The following is a 15745-nucleotide window of genomic DNA, read 5'->3' as shown; positions in this document are numbered from 1 at the left end:
CACTGGGAACAAGAGAGCTGTCCACTTTTAAATCAGCATATTTCTAACCAAACAATGGCAATGGCAAATCTTTAAAACGCCCATTTCTCTCAAGAATGCTGCAATGGAACATTTAGACTTTGGGAAAGAGATTAGCGATTTACATTGCTATCTCACTGATTTAATTTAAATGCTCTTCCAAACCAAACACACATGTGCTGAAGAGGCTACTAAGAAACCCAACATGCAGAGTTCCCTCTAAGTGCAGTCGACAGTGTTGACTGAAACTAAACTTGGAAATCCAGGGCACTAATGCACAATATCAAGCAATAAAACAGCATCTCTTTGGCAATATTTAATTTAAAAAAGAAGAAAGAGGCAGGCGAAGATCAGGCACTGTCTGTTTTGGAGGATCAACCATTCTGCATTTCAAAGCATTGGTCCCTGCAATATCCAGGTTACTGTGCTAGAATCTCGACTATTATATCGCAGTTGTGAGAGGGAGGGCAAAGATGTGTTTACTCAGTGATTAGGCCCTTAGAATAAGCCTCTAGCTCCTAGAGAGACAGCTCACTACTTATTCATTTGGGCCAATTCACAAAGCCTAGGAAGATTAAACATCCATGCTGAGAAGACAAGCGAATGCAGACGGTGAAAAAGAAATAAAAATTCTTTAAAAACTCTGAGATGACTTCATTATTTTTCCACAAGGAAACTTTAGGAAAGTGTTTAGTTAGAGAAAAACCCACATTGACCTCTCTCTAAACCCTTAATCTTTCCTTTGTGGTGGCATTGCTTTGTGGTAAGCGACTGGCTCGCCTCGCCCCTCTTTTCACTGGAAGCTGAGAGAAAAAAGGCTCTGGAGAAACAGTTTTCGTTCCAGGGACACAAACCCCTGACACTGTTAAACATGAGATGCCAGGAAAACACACTTAAAAAAAATTCTCACTTTAAGCTCTAAACTGTGAGAAAGGAGATGATAAAGAGAGTAATCAGTAGAGAATCTTCAGGCTGGGGGGACTCCCATAGTAGCTTTGAAAAGGAAAACTGAATAATCTTAAAATGATCTTTTCTCTCTAACATAAAAAGCTTTCAACAAAAATTTTTCTTCCGCTATTTTGACAGTAGTAAAAAGCAAAATATAAAACTCTTAAAAATATGCAAATGCCACTAAATTTGGGCTACATAAATCTCTGATTAGATTACAGGCACAACTAAATGAGCCCCAGACTCAGATTTCTGATTATTTTATTGAGCTCAATTAAACACAGGCCCGAACAGGGTTCAGCATATCAGAAAACTGCTTTTGTGAAGAAAGGGCATTTAGTACATAGGAAAAGCATGAGAAAATGTTTTGTTTCCCATTACTATAACCATTTTTCCTGTTGGCCCATTAATAATTTAGTTCAATAACATTTACGGAGCACTGATGTGTTAGGCATTGCGAACATAAAGATGAATAAAACAAAGTTTCCTAGGCCTCAAAGAGTTGGGGGGCGGGGGTTGGTGTATGGGGAAGCAAAAATTAAACTGCAGTACCATATGATAAGTGATAAGAATGGGACACTTAAAAAAAAAACATTTTATTTGTCTTTCTAATTTGGCAGAGAGGGTATAAGTCTGGTAAACTAAGGCAAGCAGCCCAGCTACACTCCTCAGACTCCCTCTTTGTGATCTAGGTTTTGGTAACATAATGTAAAGGTAAAAAAAGCTCTGTGCTAAATCCAGTTTTGCACTTACCAGCTGTGTGACCATGGGGCAAGATGGGTATTTGTTCCAAGAATTATAGATAAAGCAGGTAAAGTACCTCCTTTACAACACCTGGCCCATAGCAAGTGCTGAATGAAATGTAGTTGTTAGGATGATTCCAGAACTATCCATTCAAAATAAAGGATTTGAAAGCAATTTCAAGAGAAATGATAGCCCTGAAAATTTATTAAAGATTATGAAGTGCCTTCATTTCTCTTACTAGCAATGTTTGGGATGCTAAATTGTGTCCCTGCCTTCAGGGCCTCACTAATCTTCACATTCAAATCCAAGAGCTAAGGTACTAAGTTGATGCTTAGGAAATGCCAAGCTGACAGCAACCAATGTGATTTGGCCTTGAGCTACAGTAGCTATTGTATTTGACACTTAGCATTACAGAACCATAGAACATTAGAGCTGGAAGAAATGAGCTGGCTATGTCTCAAAATAAGCCAGGCACAGAGCACACACTCAGAAAATATTTGCTGATGGACTGAAAAGGAAATTTTCTAGTTTCTTTTTGAGTACCAGAATATCTATAGTCCATGTTTTCAAAAATTTTAAGGTTGATAGGATAAATAATTTCTATAAATGGTAGTTCATAAATTTTCCAGTGTAAGAATTAAAATATATTAAAAACAAAATAATTTCCTTTATATAAATTGGGACCTGACTTTCTCTGTTTCCTTCTTTTCTATCATGATTATCATCACCATAATCATCAGAATCATATCACTATTATTATTTTTTTTTTTTTGGTTTTAAATTGGGAATGGTTTATTGATACAAAGACCTGATACACTGATACAACAATAAACACTCACTCATCCTTTACCCTAGATTTATCAATTATTAACATTTTGCCATATTTGTTCTATCATTCATTGTATGCCTCCTTCCCTGAAACATTTAAAGTTGCACACATCTTGACACCTCCACCTTTTAAATACTTCAGTGTCTGTCTCCTAAGAAACAAGGACATTCCCTTACATAACCATAATATTTTTATCATACCTTGGACATATAATATTGTTACAATATCATCTAACATAAAGTCCATATTCAAATTTCTCCAACCACCTCAAAATGCCCCTTGTAGCTGTCTTATTTATTGTTTTAAATCCTGGCTCCAGGGACACCTGGGTGGCTCAGTTGGTTAATCGTCTGCCTTCGGCTCAGGTCATGATCCCAAGGTCCTGGGATCGAGTCCCGCATTGGGCTCCTTGCTCGGCAAAGAGCCTGCTTCTCCCTCTGCCTGCCGTTCCCCCTGCTTGTGCTCTCTCTCTGTCTTTCAAATAAATAAATAAAATCTTAAAAAAAAAAAAAAATCCTGGCTCCAATTAGGATCATTCCAGTACACTGCTCACTTCTATAATCCTATTCCTATTTATGAATGTTCATAGGCCCAGCACAGCATGAAACCATGACTCAACATAACTAAGGTGAGATTAGAGGCAGGGCACCATGAAGCCACAACATCTGGTTCAAATTCCTGCTTTGCCACCTCCTGGCTATGTGACTTTAGGAAACTACCTCACTTTTTTATGCTTTGGGTGCTATATAGCTCTGGAGGTCAGAAGTTCAATACTCTGTCTAGATGGGAGTGGTAATGTGAGTGCTGTAATAGAGGCAGTCCTAGGGTCTAAGCATGAACACTGATTGGCTGCTTCTTTTCTTAAAAAAAAAGATTTTATTTATTTATTTGAGAGAGTGAGAGAGCAAGAGTGCAAGACAGAGCACGAGCGGGGGTAGGGGCAGAGGGAGAAGGAGAAGCAGATTGCCCACTGAGCAAGGAGCCTGATGCGGGAGTTGATTCCAAGACCCTGGGATCATGACCTGAGCTGAAGGGAGATGCTTAGCCAATTGAACCACCGAGGCGCCCTGGCTGTTTCCTTATGAAGGGAATACTTGAGCTAAATTTTAAAAACATGATATATTAACTGACATCTTTGATTTTAAGCTAAATTTTAAATTTAGGTGATAACGAAGAAAAGAAGAATGAGAAAAAGAAAAAGAGAAAAGTTTGGTAAGGCCCAGTAATGTCAGTAGCCTGATATGTTCAAAGAACTCCAAGCTAGTAACTTTTAAAGAGCGAAGAATAAGTGCAGATTGATTTGTGGAAAGAATCATTGACACTCTGCATTTTTGGCTCCCAAAGCTGAGTTCAGGGACCAATAGGCAGCAACCAATTGGAGAGGTTCCAAAAGGAAACAGCCAGATATTGAAGGTGAGGTGATGCCAAGATGCCAAGGTGTCTTTTTCTTCTCACTTCCTTAATGAGATGTTGGGATAGAACTCTGAATTCTTAAGGACACAAATGTATTTGAGTCTTATGTAGGTTGAATTCTCATATGAAAGTCACAGGTTATACAAACAAAGAAAAAAAGCCTAAAGTAAAATCAAACTCTCTTCATATAATAAGCTGACAAATGCTCATTGGGTACAGAGTTTTATCAGTTTTCATTGTTCAGACTGTAATACTCAGGTCGTAAAATATTTTTGAGGAAAACCAACATATGACTAAAGTTTTTACAAATAAGGAAATTAGAAGTTCAAGTGATAGGCTATTACAGCAAACTGTAGAGAGGCAGGCAAGCTCTTTGGGAAGGCCGGGAGAGGGCTTATGGAGGCAAGAAAGTAGGCAGTTTTGGGCCAGATCAAAGATTTCATCCCATTGCTTTTCCAGGTGAACACCTAGAAGCAGTACCAAGGACTGGAAGAGCAGCCTCATAGAAGTGCAGGCAGGATTTTTTTGATTTTCTCTTTTGAGAGGAATAACACTACCCCTGGTTAACAGTGGTCTGTTAAACAGGCAGAACAACATGAATGTGGATGAAAGGCAATGTTACACAAACACTTCCTTCTCCCATTTTTAGGCTACTGAAGAAGAGAAAAAGGACCCATAGCCTACCTATCTCATCATTTCCATACTCCAGTGGTGGGGGAACCACAGCAATAAAGAATTGGAGATTATTAACAGTAATTTTTAATTTAAAATATATAGATAATAATGCATTCTTGCTGAAAAGTCAAGAATTCTAACGATTTGTGGGTGTACATGTTCAGTAACTTTTTACTACTATCAAGTACTGTCTGGCAGATTTCAAAGTAGAACACTGTGAATTATAAAAATAAGCTAAGTTTAAGCATACAGAATTGTAGTAACTCTTAACTATTCATTTAATAGGAATGGTGGAGACTGTAGTCCCTAAATATTTTCCACATCTTCCTTAGTAAGGAAATCTCTTACGTATTTTTTTAGGTTGAATTAATGGCTGATTGAAATAAAGAATACATTTCTCAGCCTCCATTTAAACAAAGGTGGCTATGTAACCAAGTTCTGGTTAATGTAAGCAGAAGTGCTTACATCCAGAATCATGACATAACCTGAACTGTACCACACAGTGGAGCAACATGATAGAAGGAATCTGAGTTTCTGACTCTGTGATATACCATACCAGGCCTGGACAGACTACCTCTGGACTTCTTGAAGGGAATAGAGAAATTAACTTCTATTTTGTTTGAGCCACTATTAATTTTTATTTTTCTGTTACAAGCAACCAAACCCAATCTTAACTCTTAACAATAGACTAACTATAAGAAATCCTTAGTCATACATAGAAATGATAGTCCATGGAACTGTACTATTAACCTAGATGATCTAAAGAATAGATATGCATTTATGGATTAGTTCATGGTCCATCAGAAAGACTCTCACAGCCTCCAAAGGACCCTGAATTACACTTTAAGGGACTGTAATTAACACTAGCCTAACGTAAATGACCTAACTGGCTATTCAGAAAGCTCCATCTTATACATCTGGTTAGTGAGAAGAGAAGAGGGGGACACTGTTTTTGAAAGGCCAAGTAGGCATGAAGGCAAAAGAAGACATGGAGGTTGCTATCTAGCCTTCATGCAAAGATCAGGGAGAGCCTTCACTGTTAACATGTGGTCCAGTCCATTTAACCCATGCAGCATAGCCTACTGGGATTTGTAATAGTGCAATAGTGAAGGGTACATCTATCTGAAATGCCATGCGTGCCATATTACATATATTTGAGACCCAGGATGGTTGAAGTCATAGCAGGTGGTTGGTCGATGTATTTTGTATTTTTTATAATCTATGTACACAGTTTTACAACACAAAAGAGGATGTACTATACACACTGTTATGCATCTCACTTTTTTCACTTCGCAAAATATCTTGAACATCATTCCACATCAATATATATGAAGTGGCTTCATTCTTTTTACTGGTCACATAGTATCCCATGATATGAATGACATTTAAAGTATTTCCAATTTTTTGCTATTTTAAACAATTATATAATAATTATCCTTGTATTTATCTTATTTCTCATATGCTTAGGTATATATGCAGAAAAAATTTTGCTATTATGATATGTGAAAATGATATATTAGTGTAGTTTTAATCTGTATTTTTTGTATTATGGAAAGTAAGAACATCTTTTCATATTTTCTGTGAAGTACTTGCTTATATTGCTTACCCATAATGGGTTGCTGTCTTCTTACTGATTTATGGAGTTTTTCATAATTAAATATGCTAGAGAAATTTAAGTTTCCAGTATCTTTAATAAAGATACTATGCACTACTTAACATCAGAAATACTTTGATTTTCTTCTCACTGATATGAGGAATTCTTAATTGCAGGAAACAAACTGAGGGTTGCTGGAGTGGGGGGTGGGGTGGGAGGGATGGGGTGACTGGGTGATAGACACTGGGGAGGGTATGTGCTCTGGTAAGCGCTGTGAATTGTGCAAGACTGTTGAATCTCAGATCTGTACCTCTGAAACAAATAATGCAATATATGTTAAGAAAAAAAAAAAGAAGAAGAAGAAGGTAGCGGGAGGGCAAGAATGAAGGGGGGGAAATTGGAGGGGTAGATGAACCATGAGAGACGATGGACTCTGAAAAACAAACAGGGTTCTGGAGGGGAGGAGGGTGGGAGGATGAGTTAGCCTGGTGGTGGGTATTGAGGAGGGCACATTCTGCATGGAGCACTGGGTGTTATGCACAAACAATGAATCATGGAACACTTCATCTAAAACTAATGATGTAATGTATGAGGATTAACATAAGAATTAAAAAAAAAAAAAGAAATACTTTGATTTTCTTAATACAGGTTCCTTATAAAAGACTGTAAATGACAAGGCAAATATAAAATCAACAGATCCTACTGAAATGCTCCACAAAGGAAAGAAAGGCCAGAACACATTAGCCTAGGTCTATGTCAGAAGCAGTATTATTCTCTTCAGTTTTGTTAGGCACTTTAAGGAGGATATGGGAGAGTCAGGATACTAGAAGATACATAGGTATAAAAAGGTACACAAAAGCTAATAGGCTGTGAAATTTAGGAGCCAGAAAGTTTGCGAACTATATTGTGCTATCACTGTACTATGATTTTCTAACCAATGCCTGACATTCCACAACTACACAAGATACAAATATATACAGTTGCTCAGTCTCATGCCACCAATTTCTCCCCTCCAATCCATCCTACAAACTACTACCACATTACTTATGTCTACGGTACAGCTCTGACAGTGTGACCTCTTCAAAAACTTTCCAAAGCTAACCACTGCCTAACAACAACAAAAGTCTTTAGCTCGTCTTCAGGGATTTCCATAATGAAAAGTAGACCCAGTCTACTTCTTTATTTTAGCCCTATCCTCTACTGTTCCAAGTACCATATATACAAATTAAACAGGCCTATTTATCTTCTCTAACATGTATATCTGAATAACTTGGTTACTGTTAATGTAAGGGCTCATTTTCCAAGGTGGTTTAATTGTCAAGGTAATTTTAGCCCATTTCAGAGAAAGGAGAATGGAGGCTTGCTTACATAGCTCAGTCAGTATCAGGGCCTAGTTTCCAATCCAAATTTGCCTGATTTATTCAATGTCCACCTACTTATAAGCAAACAATCTTAAAGATGTTTCACATACATTTCAAAGATGTTTTAAATATGTTAATTTTCTGTTAAACAATCTTGTGAAGTATTACAATACAAATTTTTAAATGCAGAAATTGATGATCAGAGGAGAAGAGTAATCTGGTTAATTGGACATAGTTAGTAAATGAAAAACCAGAACCCAAATATAAGAATTTTGATTAGTATGCTTTCTACCATACCTCTTATTTTTAGTGTTTAAGATTAGATATGAAACAGATTTCTTGAATTTACAACTGAAATACTATAGAGATCAAACTTAGCTTTTAATCCTTTTAAAATAAGTAATATGAATAACAAATACTTTCTAGGGCCAGGAAAGGCCCTTTGGGAAAAATGATACAAATATGGATAAAGCCCATAAATGAAAATCAGCCTTGCTTCTGATATTTTAATAAATTTTACCTATAATGCTTTTCAAATATGGTTAAATTGTTTTTAAAAGATGGTGAGTAGCAGTAAATTGAAAAGAATGTTTTACAAAGCAGCATATCTTAAAACTAATTTACTAAATTTTTAACTAAAAAATAATTTAAATATGGACAGTAAAGTTTTCTACAATTTTAATTAGGTAGTTCTGATAATTCAGTAGGAGAATTTGAGGCAAATTCTAAATATGGTGCTAACAATATACTGTGTAATGGAAACATCTAATTATAGAACAGCATATTTGGTATGGTTTTATTTATGTAAAACATGTCAACTTTTTTACTGATACACATATTTGGAGATTTTTAAAAAATCATGTTTAAAAGTAAAAATAATATTTAATAGTGATTATTTTCAGGCTTCAGATTATGTGGTAACTTGTTTTCTACTTTAAATGCACCTGTATTCCTTTTTCTTTTTACAACAAATATTTTATTTGTAGAATGAACATACTTAACAAAGTATATTAGCATTATATTATCTCACACATGTGCAGGCTGCTCTCATAGCTGTCATATAAAATTACTCCAAGGACATTGTCTGCCTTTAAGGAATTTAAATTGAAAAGAAAACAAAGACAAGATAATCAGACTGGGCATATTCTCTAAAGCACAAATAAGTTTGTTTGCCTCTTTTTTTCTGGCTAATGGAGGGCTAGAAACCTACCAGCTACAGCTGTGGCTTCAGATTTCTGTAGAACTTATTTTTCTTAAAACGTATTGATCAGTGATGGTATTCAGATTTCTTTTTAACATGATATAATAGAAACAGCACTACTTTAAAATGGGCTGATTTTTAAAAGTAAATGTAATAAAACTTGATCACAAATACTGTTAAAGTAAAGCACTTATTTTAGTGCTGTAAATGCTCATAGGGGTTCTTAAAATTCCTTTCTGGAATTGTTCTTAGAATTAGTTCATGAATTGCATGAATAAATCAGTTTGTTTTTCACAAACATTTCTCAAATAGTCCAAAACTGCTTCACAGCAATTAGCCACGGTGCTGGGTGCATATATGGATAGCATCCTATTTAATCCTCAAAACAACCATATCATTATCTCCCTTTTGTTTTTTAGTTCCTAGATTAGAAATAGGCTGATTACTTGTTTGGGGCCACAGAGTTACTAAGTGGGAAATTAGTAATTGAGCAGTGGTTTCCTTAATTTATGTGTAATATTTGGAAACATCACTGGATCTGAAGTCAAGATCTAAGGAAGTATAACAGGATTACTGAAATCAAAGCCCAGTCTCCCAAGGGGAGGAACTGAACTAAGAAAGGAACAATACTTCACATGGGAGATAAACCCTGGCACTGAGATTTTTATTGCTGTTGATTTTTACTTACTACAAATGTCTAATCATTCTATAGGGCACTTTCTGTTTTGTACAGAATTCAGAGGTAGCAGGAATGAGAGGTGGGGAGGCTATAAGGAGAAAAAGAACCCTGGTTAAGAAACTCCTAGGGAATCATGGTGTGGCCAGTGGTAACGCTTCTGCAACCTTAATTACAGTAACTAACCATTGGCTCTCACTTACCTAAAGATAAAATATAAGCTTTATTCAATAAATATCTCTTAAATGACAGGGAATGCTAGACCCTTCCATGCCTTGGCCCCTTCTGATCTTCCCCACCTCATGCCTTGCAATCCAACTCTCTATCTTGCATTTTTTACTCTTGGTCTTAAGTTTTTCGTTGTAGTTCTCTCATTTTAATCTTCTTGCCTTTGGTTTTGACCTTTTTTTTCTGTTTAGAATTCTGTTATTTGGCTAAGTATGACTCATAAGATTCAGGGTAGATGTACCTCCTTAAGAAATCTCCTTAAACTTTCTAAGGTAGATGAAGTACCTCTCCTCTTTGCTGCTATAACGTACTATACTATATGAATCTGTTGATATTATCTTCCCCATTAGAGTATGAGCATCTCAAAGGCAGGAAAGTTCTATATTCCAGGTCCTTAACAGGCATGTGATAAATATTTATGGCCCTCAACTGAATGAACATCTCTAACAGTTAAGGGCATGAGAGGAGGTCATAACTGATGGACCTGTTGCCAGAAGTCAAAACTCTGTCACAATATGCTTAAACACAAGACCTTAGAATACTTGTTTCACTGAAGTTGGAGCACTGCTTTGGACAGTGTTTTAAATTCCTCATGAAAAAGGCAGAAGGAACTATGGGCACTCTCACCACCAAGTGCTCTCAAATGAAATCAGTTTGAAGCAGTTTTCATTAAGATGGATTGAATGTGGCATCGTGAGAAACACTTTATCAAATGTAGTGTTTTACTTAGTGATTAACTATATACCAGTTGATGAAGCTCCCCAAATCCTTTGTAATCCCACCACTCCAATAAACATTTAATGAGTATATAAGTTCAAAAAGCCTAGCAGAGGATTTAAACCTTCAATCTTGTTTTTATTTACTCTTGGAACTCAATTTCTCACTTTGAGTGAAGAATGCTGGTGCTTGAGGCTCATCTGTTGCCCTGGTAAAATTAATGTGCCTCCCACAGTTTAAATTAAACATGTGATATTTAAGATGAAAGAAATTTAGTCAGAATGCCACAGTATCGGTCACACTTGCTTTAAAATATGTGAACATCAGCAAACTGCTTTCTTAAAAATGATTCATTCACAAGTTTTAAAAAATAATATTGACAAAGACTTGTTTTAACTTTCAAATGTGAAATCTGAAAAGGAGAAATGACGTTTGATCACTGAATCCTGCAGTATAGTAGTTACCATTGAAAACTGAAATATAGTGATACAGTGTAAATCGTACTTACCTGTGTTAGAACCCTGAGCTCTTATTTGGCCTCTAGTACTTACTACTGATGTGCTTTGATTAAGTTCTGTTGCATTTCTGAGCTTCCTCATCTATACAATAGGAATATTGATATTATATGTCCCTATCTCACTGGTTTGTTGTGGGGTTCAAATAAGATACATATAGGAAAGATGCTCTATAAACCATACAGCACCATATAAATCTGTAGCAGCAGTACTATTTCTATGCGTACACAGTACTCTTTAATTAAAAGGAGATATGTGTGTGTGTGTATGTGTGTAACTTGGCTGATGACCATAATGAATGTATCTGCATAGATTTAAATCTGAAAAATGTATCTATCATGTGGATCAATTTTACTTAAGTTTACAGTAATGTCTTAAACGATGTATAAACTGTTCTTTAACCTGGAAAAGAGAAATGAGGAAAGAAAAAGTTTTGGGCAAGGGGAAAAAGATACAGACAATTTAGCATTCCAAAGAGGTCAAAGGATTTTGGTACGAATCTAATATGAAGCAAAACATTTAATTACATGAACCAATGACTTTCATTTGTTAAAATACCAAGACCCGGGGCGCCTGGGTGGCTCAGTTGGTTAAGCCACTGCCTTCGGCTCAGGTCACGATCCTGGAGTCCCAGGATCGAGCCCCGCATTGGGCTCCCTGCTCAGCAGGGAGTCTGCTTCTCCCTCTGACCCTTCTCCCTCTCATGCTCTCTGTCTCTCATTCTCTCTCTCTCAAATAAATAAAAATAAAATAAAATAAAATAAAATACCAAGACCCTAGTCAAAAGCAAACAATCAATTATTTCATTAGAAATATCCAGAAGCTAATATGCAAGAGTTTATTCTCCTCTGGGGATCATCAAATGCCAGTTTATTATATAAGACACTTAGCAAAAGTTTCTTTGTCTATTATATACTGTATATTTAAACAAGTATCTTCATTTAAAGTTAAAATGTTTAAGGTATACACAGTGTATCTTAGGGTAGCTTTTTAAGTGGGATTTAAAAGACATCTATGCTTATTTTGGGAGCTACAGTTTAAGTCACAAAGGCCCTAACATTTTCCGATTACTTCAACTACTTTCAACCATATTTATGTCCAATAAGTGATTGTTTAAATATAATAACATGGCCATACAATGAGACTCTATAACCATTAGAGTCCTGTTTTAATGAAGTATTCAGTATTATTTACAAAGCATTCTTGCAAAAAAATTTTGACCTGAATATAACAAAGCATGATTTCTTCACTAAGCAAATGTTATGGGGGAAAAAAGAGAGGCAGGAGGAGAGAGTGCTTGTTTAAAGGGATTTAAGAAATTTAACAATCACAGGGCGCTTGGGTGGCTCGGTTAAGTGTCCGACCCTTGATTTAGGCTCAGGTCATGAGCTCAGGGTTATGAGGTCGAGCCCTGTGACAAGCTCCCCGCTCAAAGGGGAGTCTACTTGAGATTCTCTCTCTCCCTCTGCCCCTACCACCATGCCCTCTCTCACTCTCTCTAAAATAAATAAATATTTTTAAAAATCTAACAACCAAATGTAATTTGTGATCCTTGAGTAGACTGTGGTTTCAAAAAAATAGTTAAAAAGACATTTTGGAGACAGCTGGTAAAGTATGAATATGCACTGGATATTAGGTGATATTAGGGAATTACTGTTAATTTTGTTACATGTGATAATGGTATTATGATTATGTAAGAGAATATCATTATTTTTTGGAAAACACATACAGATGTCTTTAGGTGTAAGATATGTAATTTAACAAAAAATATTGAATATAAAAAGGTATCCTAAATATTTTCATGCAGTTTAAGTTTTATTTCAAAAGTGTAACTGCTACAAAGTTAAAAAAAAATCATGTGAAACTTTAATTTTTTTACATTTGTTTTTATATATTTTGAATAATAAATTTTATACTTATTTTCTATTCCAGTCAATGTTTGCCATTTTCAGAGAGGAAATGAAAATTTATCATAAAAAATTTATTCATCAAAATCACAAACCTAAATAAGTATAAAAATGTAAATAATTACATTTCAAATGCTGCTCTTTTATAAATGTGTGGTAGTTAAACTTTTGAAGTTATTAAGGCTTCTATCTCCATTAAAACTTTGGGATGCTTGCATATGAAAGAAGCAAACATGGCAAAATTTATTAGTTATTAAATTTAGGGATAGGGGATTTGGGTGTTTACTGTACTATTCTTTTTACTTTTTCTGTATTAAAAATTGTTTTAATAAAAAATTAAAATATTATAAAATATAATTAAGCAAATGACCAAGCGGGAGGGGAAGAATGAAGCGGGGGAAATCGGAGGGGTAGACGAACCATGAGAGACGATGGACTCTGAAAAACAAACAGGGTTCTAGAGGGGAGGGGGGTGGGAGGATGGGTTAGCCTGGTGGTGGGTATTGAGGAGGGCACATTCTGCATGGAGCACTGGGTGTTGTGCACAAACAATGAATCATGGAACACTTCATCTAAAACTAATGATGTAATGTATGGGGATTAACATAAGAATAAAAAATTTAAAAAAAAAAAGCAAATGACCATGTAATATTAAAAGGTGAAAATAAACTGTTTTAGCAGGATTATAACATGACTCAATAATATTAAGCATACATAAAAGTATTCATCAAAATATATTTAAAAATATGGAAAGAACATGTATCATAAAGTTAACTGTTAATCTGTGTTAGAATATTTTCTTTTTGCTTTTCAGTGTTTTCCATAAACCTATGGAAACTATAAATGTGTATTATTATAAATATTTATTTCTTCAAAAATGACATCCATTTTATATAAATTTAATAGTTAAAAAATAGACTAACACAGCATTTATAATGGGCTATTCCACTATTCTTAGGATAAAGAACAGTTTGTGTTTCTATTCCACTTCATTAAACCCATTCATTGCTCTAAGTTTGATCACTAATTATTGTCAATTTTTAAAATTTGTTTAAAATGAAATTTTCTTTTTAGGTCAGGGTTTAAGATAAACTGGAAACTAGAAATTTCAGAGGCATCCTTGCGCTCTACTCTCAAAAGTCCTTGCCCTCTTTAATTCCAATAACTTGCCCTCTACTCTATCTACACACTATTTCTTCCTTCCCACTCTCTTTTTTTCCTTCATTCATTAAATACATAGAATATTTACCAGGGATGGTACAGTCACTGCCAAAAAGAAAATCGAATCTCTTGAGAAGGCATATATAGAGAGAATGGATAATGATAAGCAATGTGTTAAGTGTAACAGTAAGATGAGCAGAGGGTATCGGTACAAAGTACTAAGGGGTGGATCCAACTGTCAAATAGTGGAAGAGTCAGGGACAATTAAGTCTCAGAGGAAGAGCAGAAGTTAACCAGGTAAAGGGCAGAATGAAGTCATTCCTTATAGCAGAGAAGCATGACCAAAGAGTAAGATTATGGGGAAACACAAACAGTACATCATTGCTAGATTTATTAAGTGTAAGGCAAGGAATGGAAAGAGCTAAAGTTGTGCATATAGGTAGGAGCCAGATTACTGAGGTCTCCACTGCTGGCTCAACATATAAACAGAGTGATTGCATAGAAATTTCTTGCTGAAAATGTACCTTCGGAATTCTTGTTATAAATGCCAATCTACTTTACTTTAAGATCAAAATGCCCATTTCTATATTTTTGTTGTCTAAAGTAACTTTTAAGATAAAAATATTGCAGTTATTAGATATATACTATTAGATGGAATCATTTTGGGAAAAGACTGAAAGGGCATTTAGAAAGAACCTGTCAATCACATAACTGAAAAGAACATACACATGTAGCCTGGTCCCTTCTAAGCATGGCTCCCTTTTTCCCCCTACAAAAAAACTCCTGTTTCAGAGCTTGACAAGGCCATCTACAAGAGCCAGCAATACCCTATTACACTATTGCCCCTCTGAAATGGGCATCTTGGTGATGATTAGGCTGGTAGATGAACCACAAACAAAATCAAGTCTTCAATCTGAAAAAAACAGAAAACATTAAGCATTGCCTGAGGCCTGGTGGTAAACCTATGGGATGCATTTTTTAATCACAAAAGGTAAGATTGCACTTACATCTCGGGCTTTCACATAGAAGGCCTCTTGAAAAGCAGCTTCTAATGAGCCAATAAAAAATACAGGATGGCAGTCACCATATCTATAGGAAAAATTATGTCTATTAATTTAAATACATTTCAAATTTACTTCAAAGTTTCACAAGTCTAATCAGCATCTTTTAAGTAAATGTTGGGATTAATGTCTCTTAACTATAGACCAAACATTAAAACATTTCTTTAAAGGCTTGGGAATGAGCTTCATTAGTTCTTAAAATTCATCTTGGCCTGTAGTGATAATATTAGAATACTGGAATTTTAAGTACATCTAGCAAATGGATTTAATAAGTGCTACAAAACCATGCCATTTATAGGTAGCAATTCCTGGTTATCCACTTTCATAAGATTTTCCTTATAGTAACCTTAACTTTCCATTTTATTAGTTCATTTATTCTGGAAGTCCAACAGAGAGGGAAAAAACTGTAATCTTGCAAAGTTTCCAAATTATATTACATTAGAAAACAGAACTAAAGAGAAATATCACTTACACAAAAATTTAGGGTTAAATACTTAAATCCTCTTAAACAACTTATAAGAATCTCAAATGCATATAAAACATTTTATATTAGCCTCTTAAAAGAAGAAATGTTAATAGTTCCAAAACAAAAATTAAAAGAAAAAATTCACTTACATTTAAAATTTTTAAATTATTTTTTAATTTAATATTCTTTTAAAGGATATTTTGTTTATTCTAGGATATACCAAAAATTAGT

The 15745-nt window shown here is 35.1% G+C and overlaps 1 protein-coding gene across 2 annotated transcripts in view; it reads right to left on the bottom strand.

The window, feature by feature from the left end:
* Window positions 1-15745, bottom strand: part of FAF1 (Fas associated factor 1) — a 500825-nt gene that overhangs the window by 125044 nt on the left and 360036 nt on the right. For both annotated transcript variants that reach the window (XM_064589173.1, XM_064589174.1), the window contains exon 12: window positions 14995-15076. In XM_064589173.1, the coding sequence (XP_064445243.1) occupies window positions 14995-15076 (82 nt within the window). The remainder of the gene's footprint in view (window positions 1-14994; window positions 15077-15745) is intronic.

Source organism: Mirounga angustirostris, unplaced genomic scaffold, assembly GCF_029215605.1.
Source record: "Mirounga angustirostris isolate CCGP_5_RB_7025 unplaced genomic scaffold, mMirAng1.0.hap1 SCAF_4, whole genome shotgun sequence".
Classification (NCBI taxonomy): Eukaryota; Metazoa; Chordata; class Mammalia; order Carnivora; family Phocidae; genus Mirounga; species Mirounga angustirostris.
The sequence above is the reverse complement of the archived record's forward strand: the minus strand, read 5'-3'. Positions and strand labels throughout refer to the sequence as shown.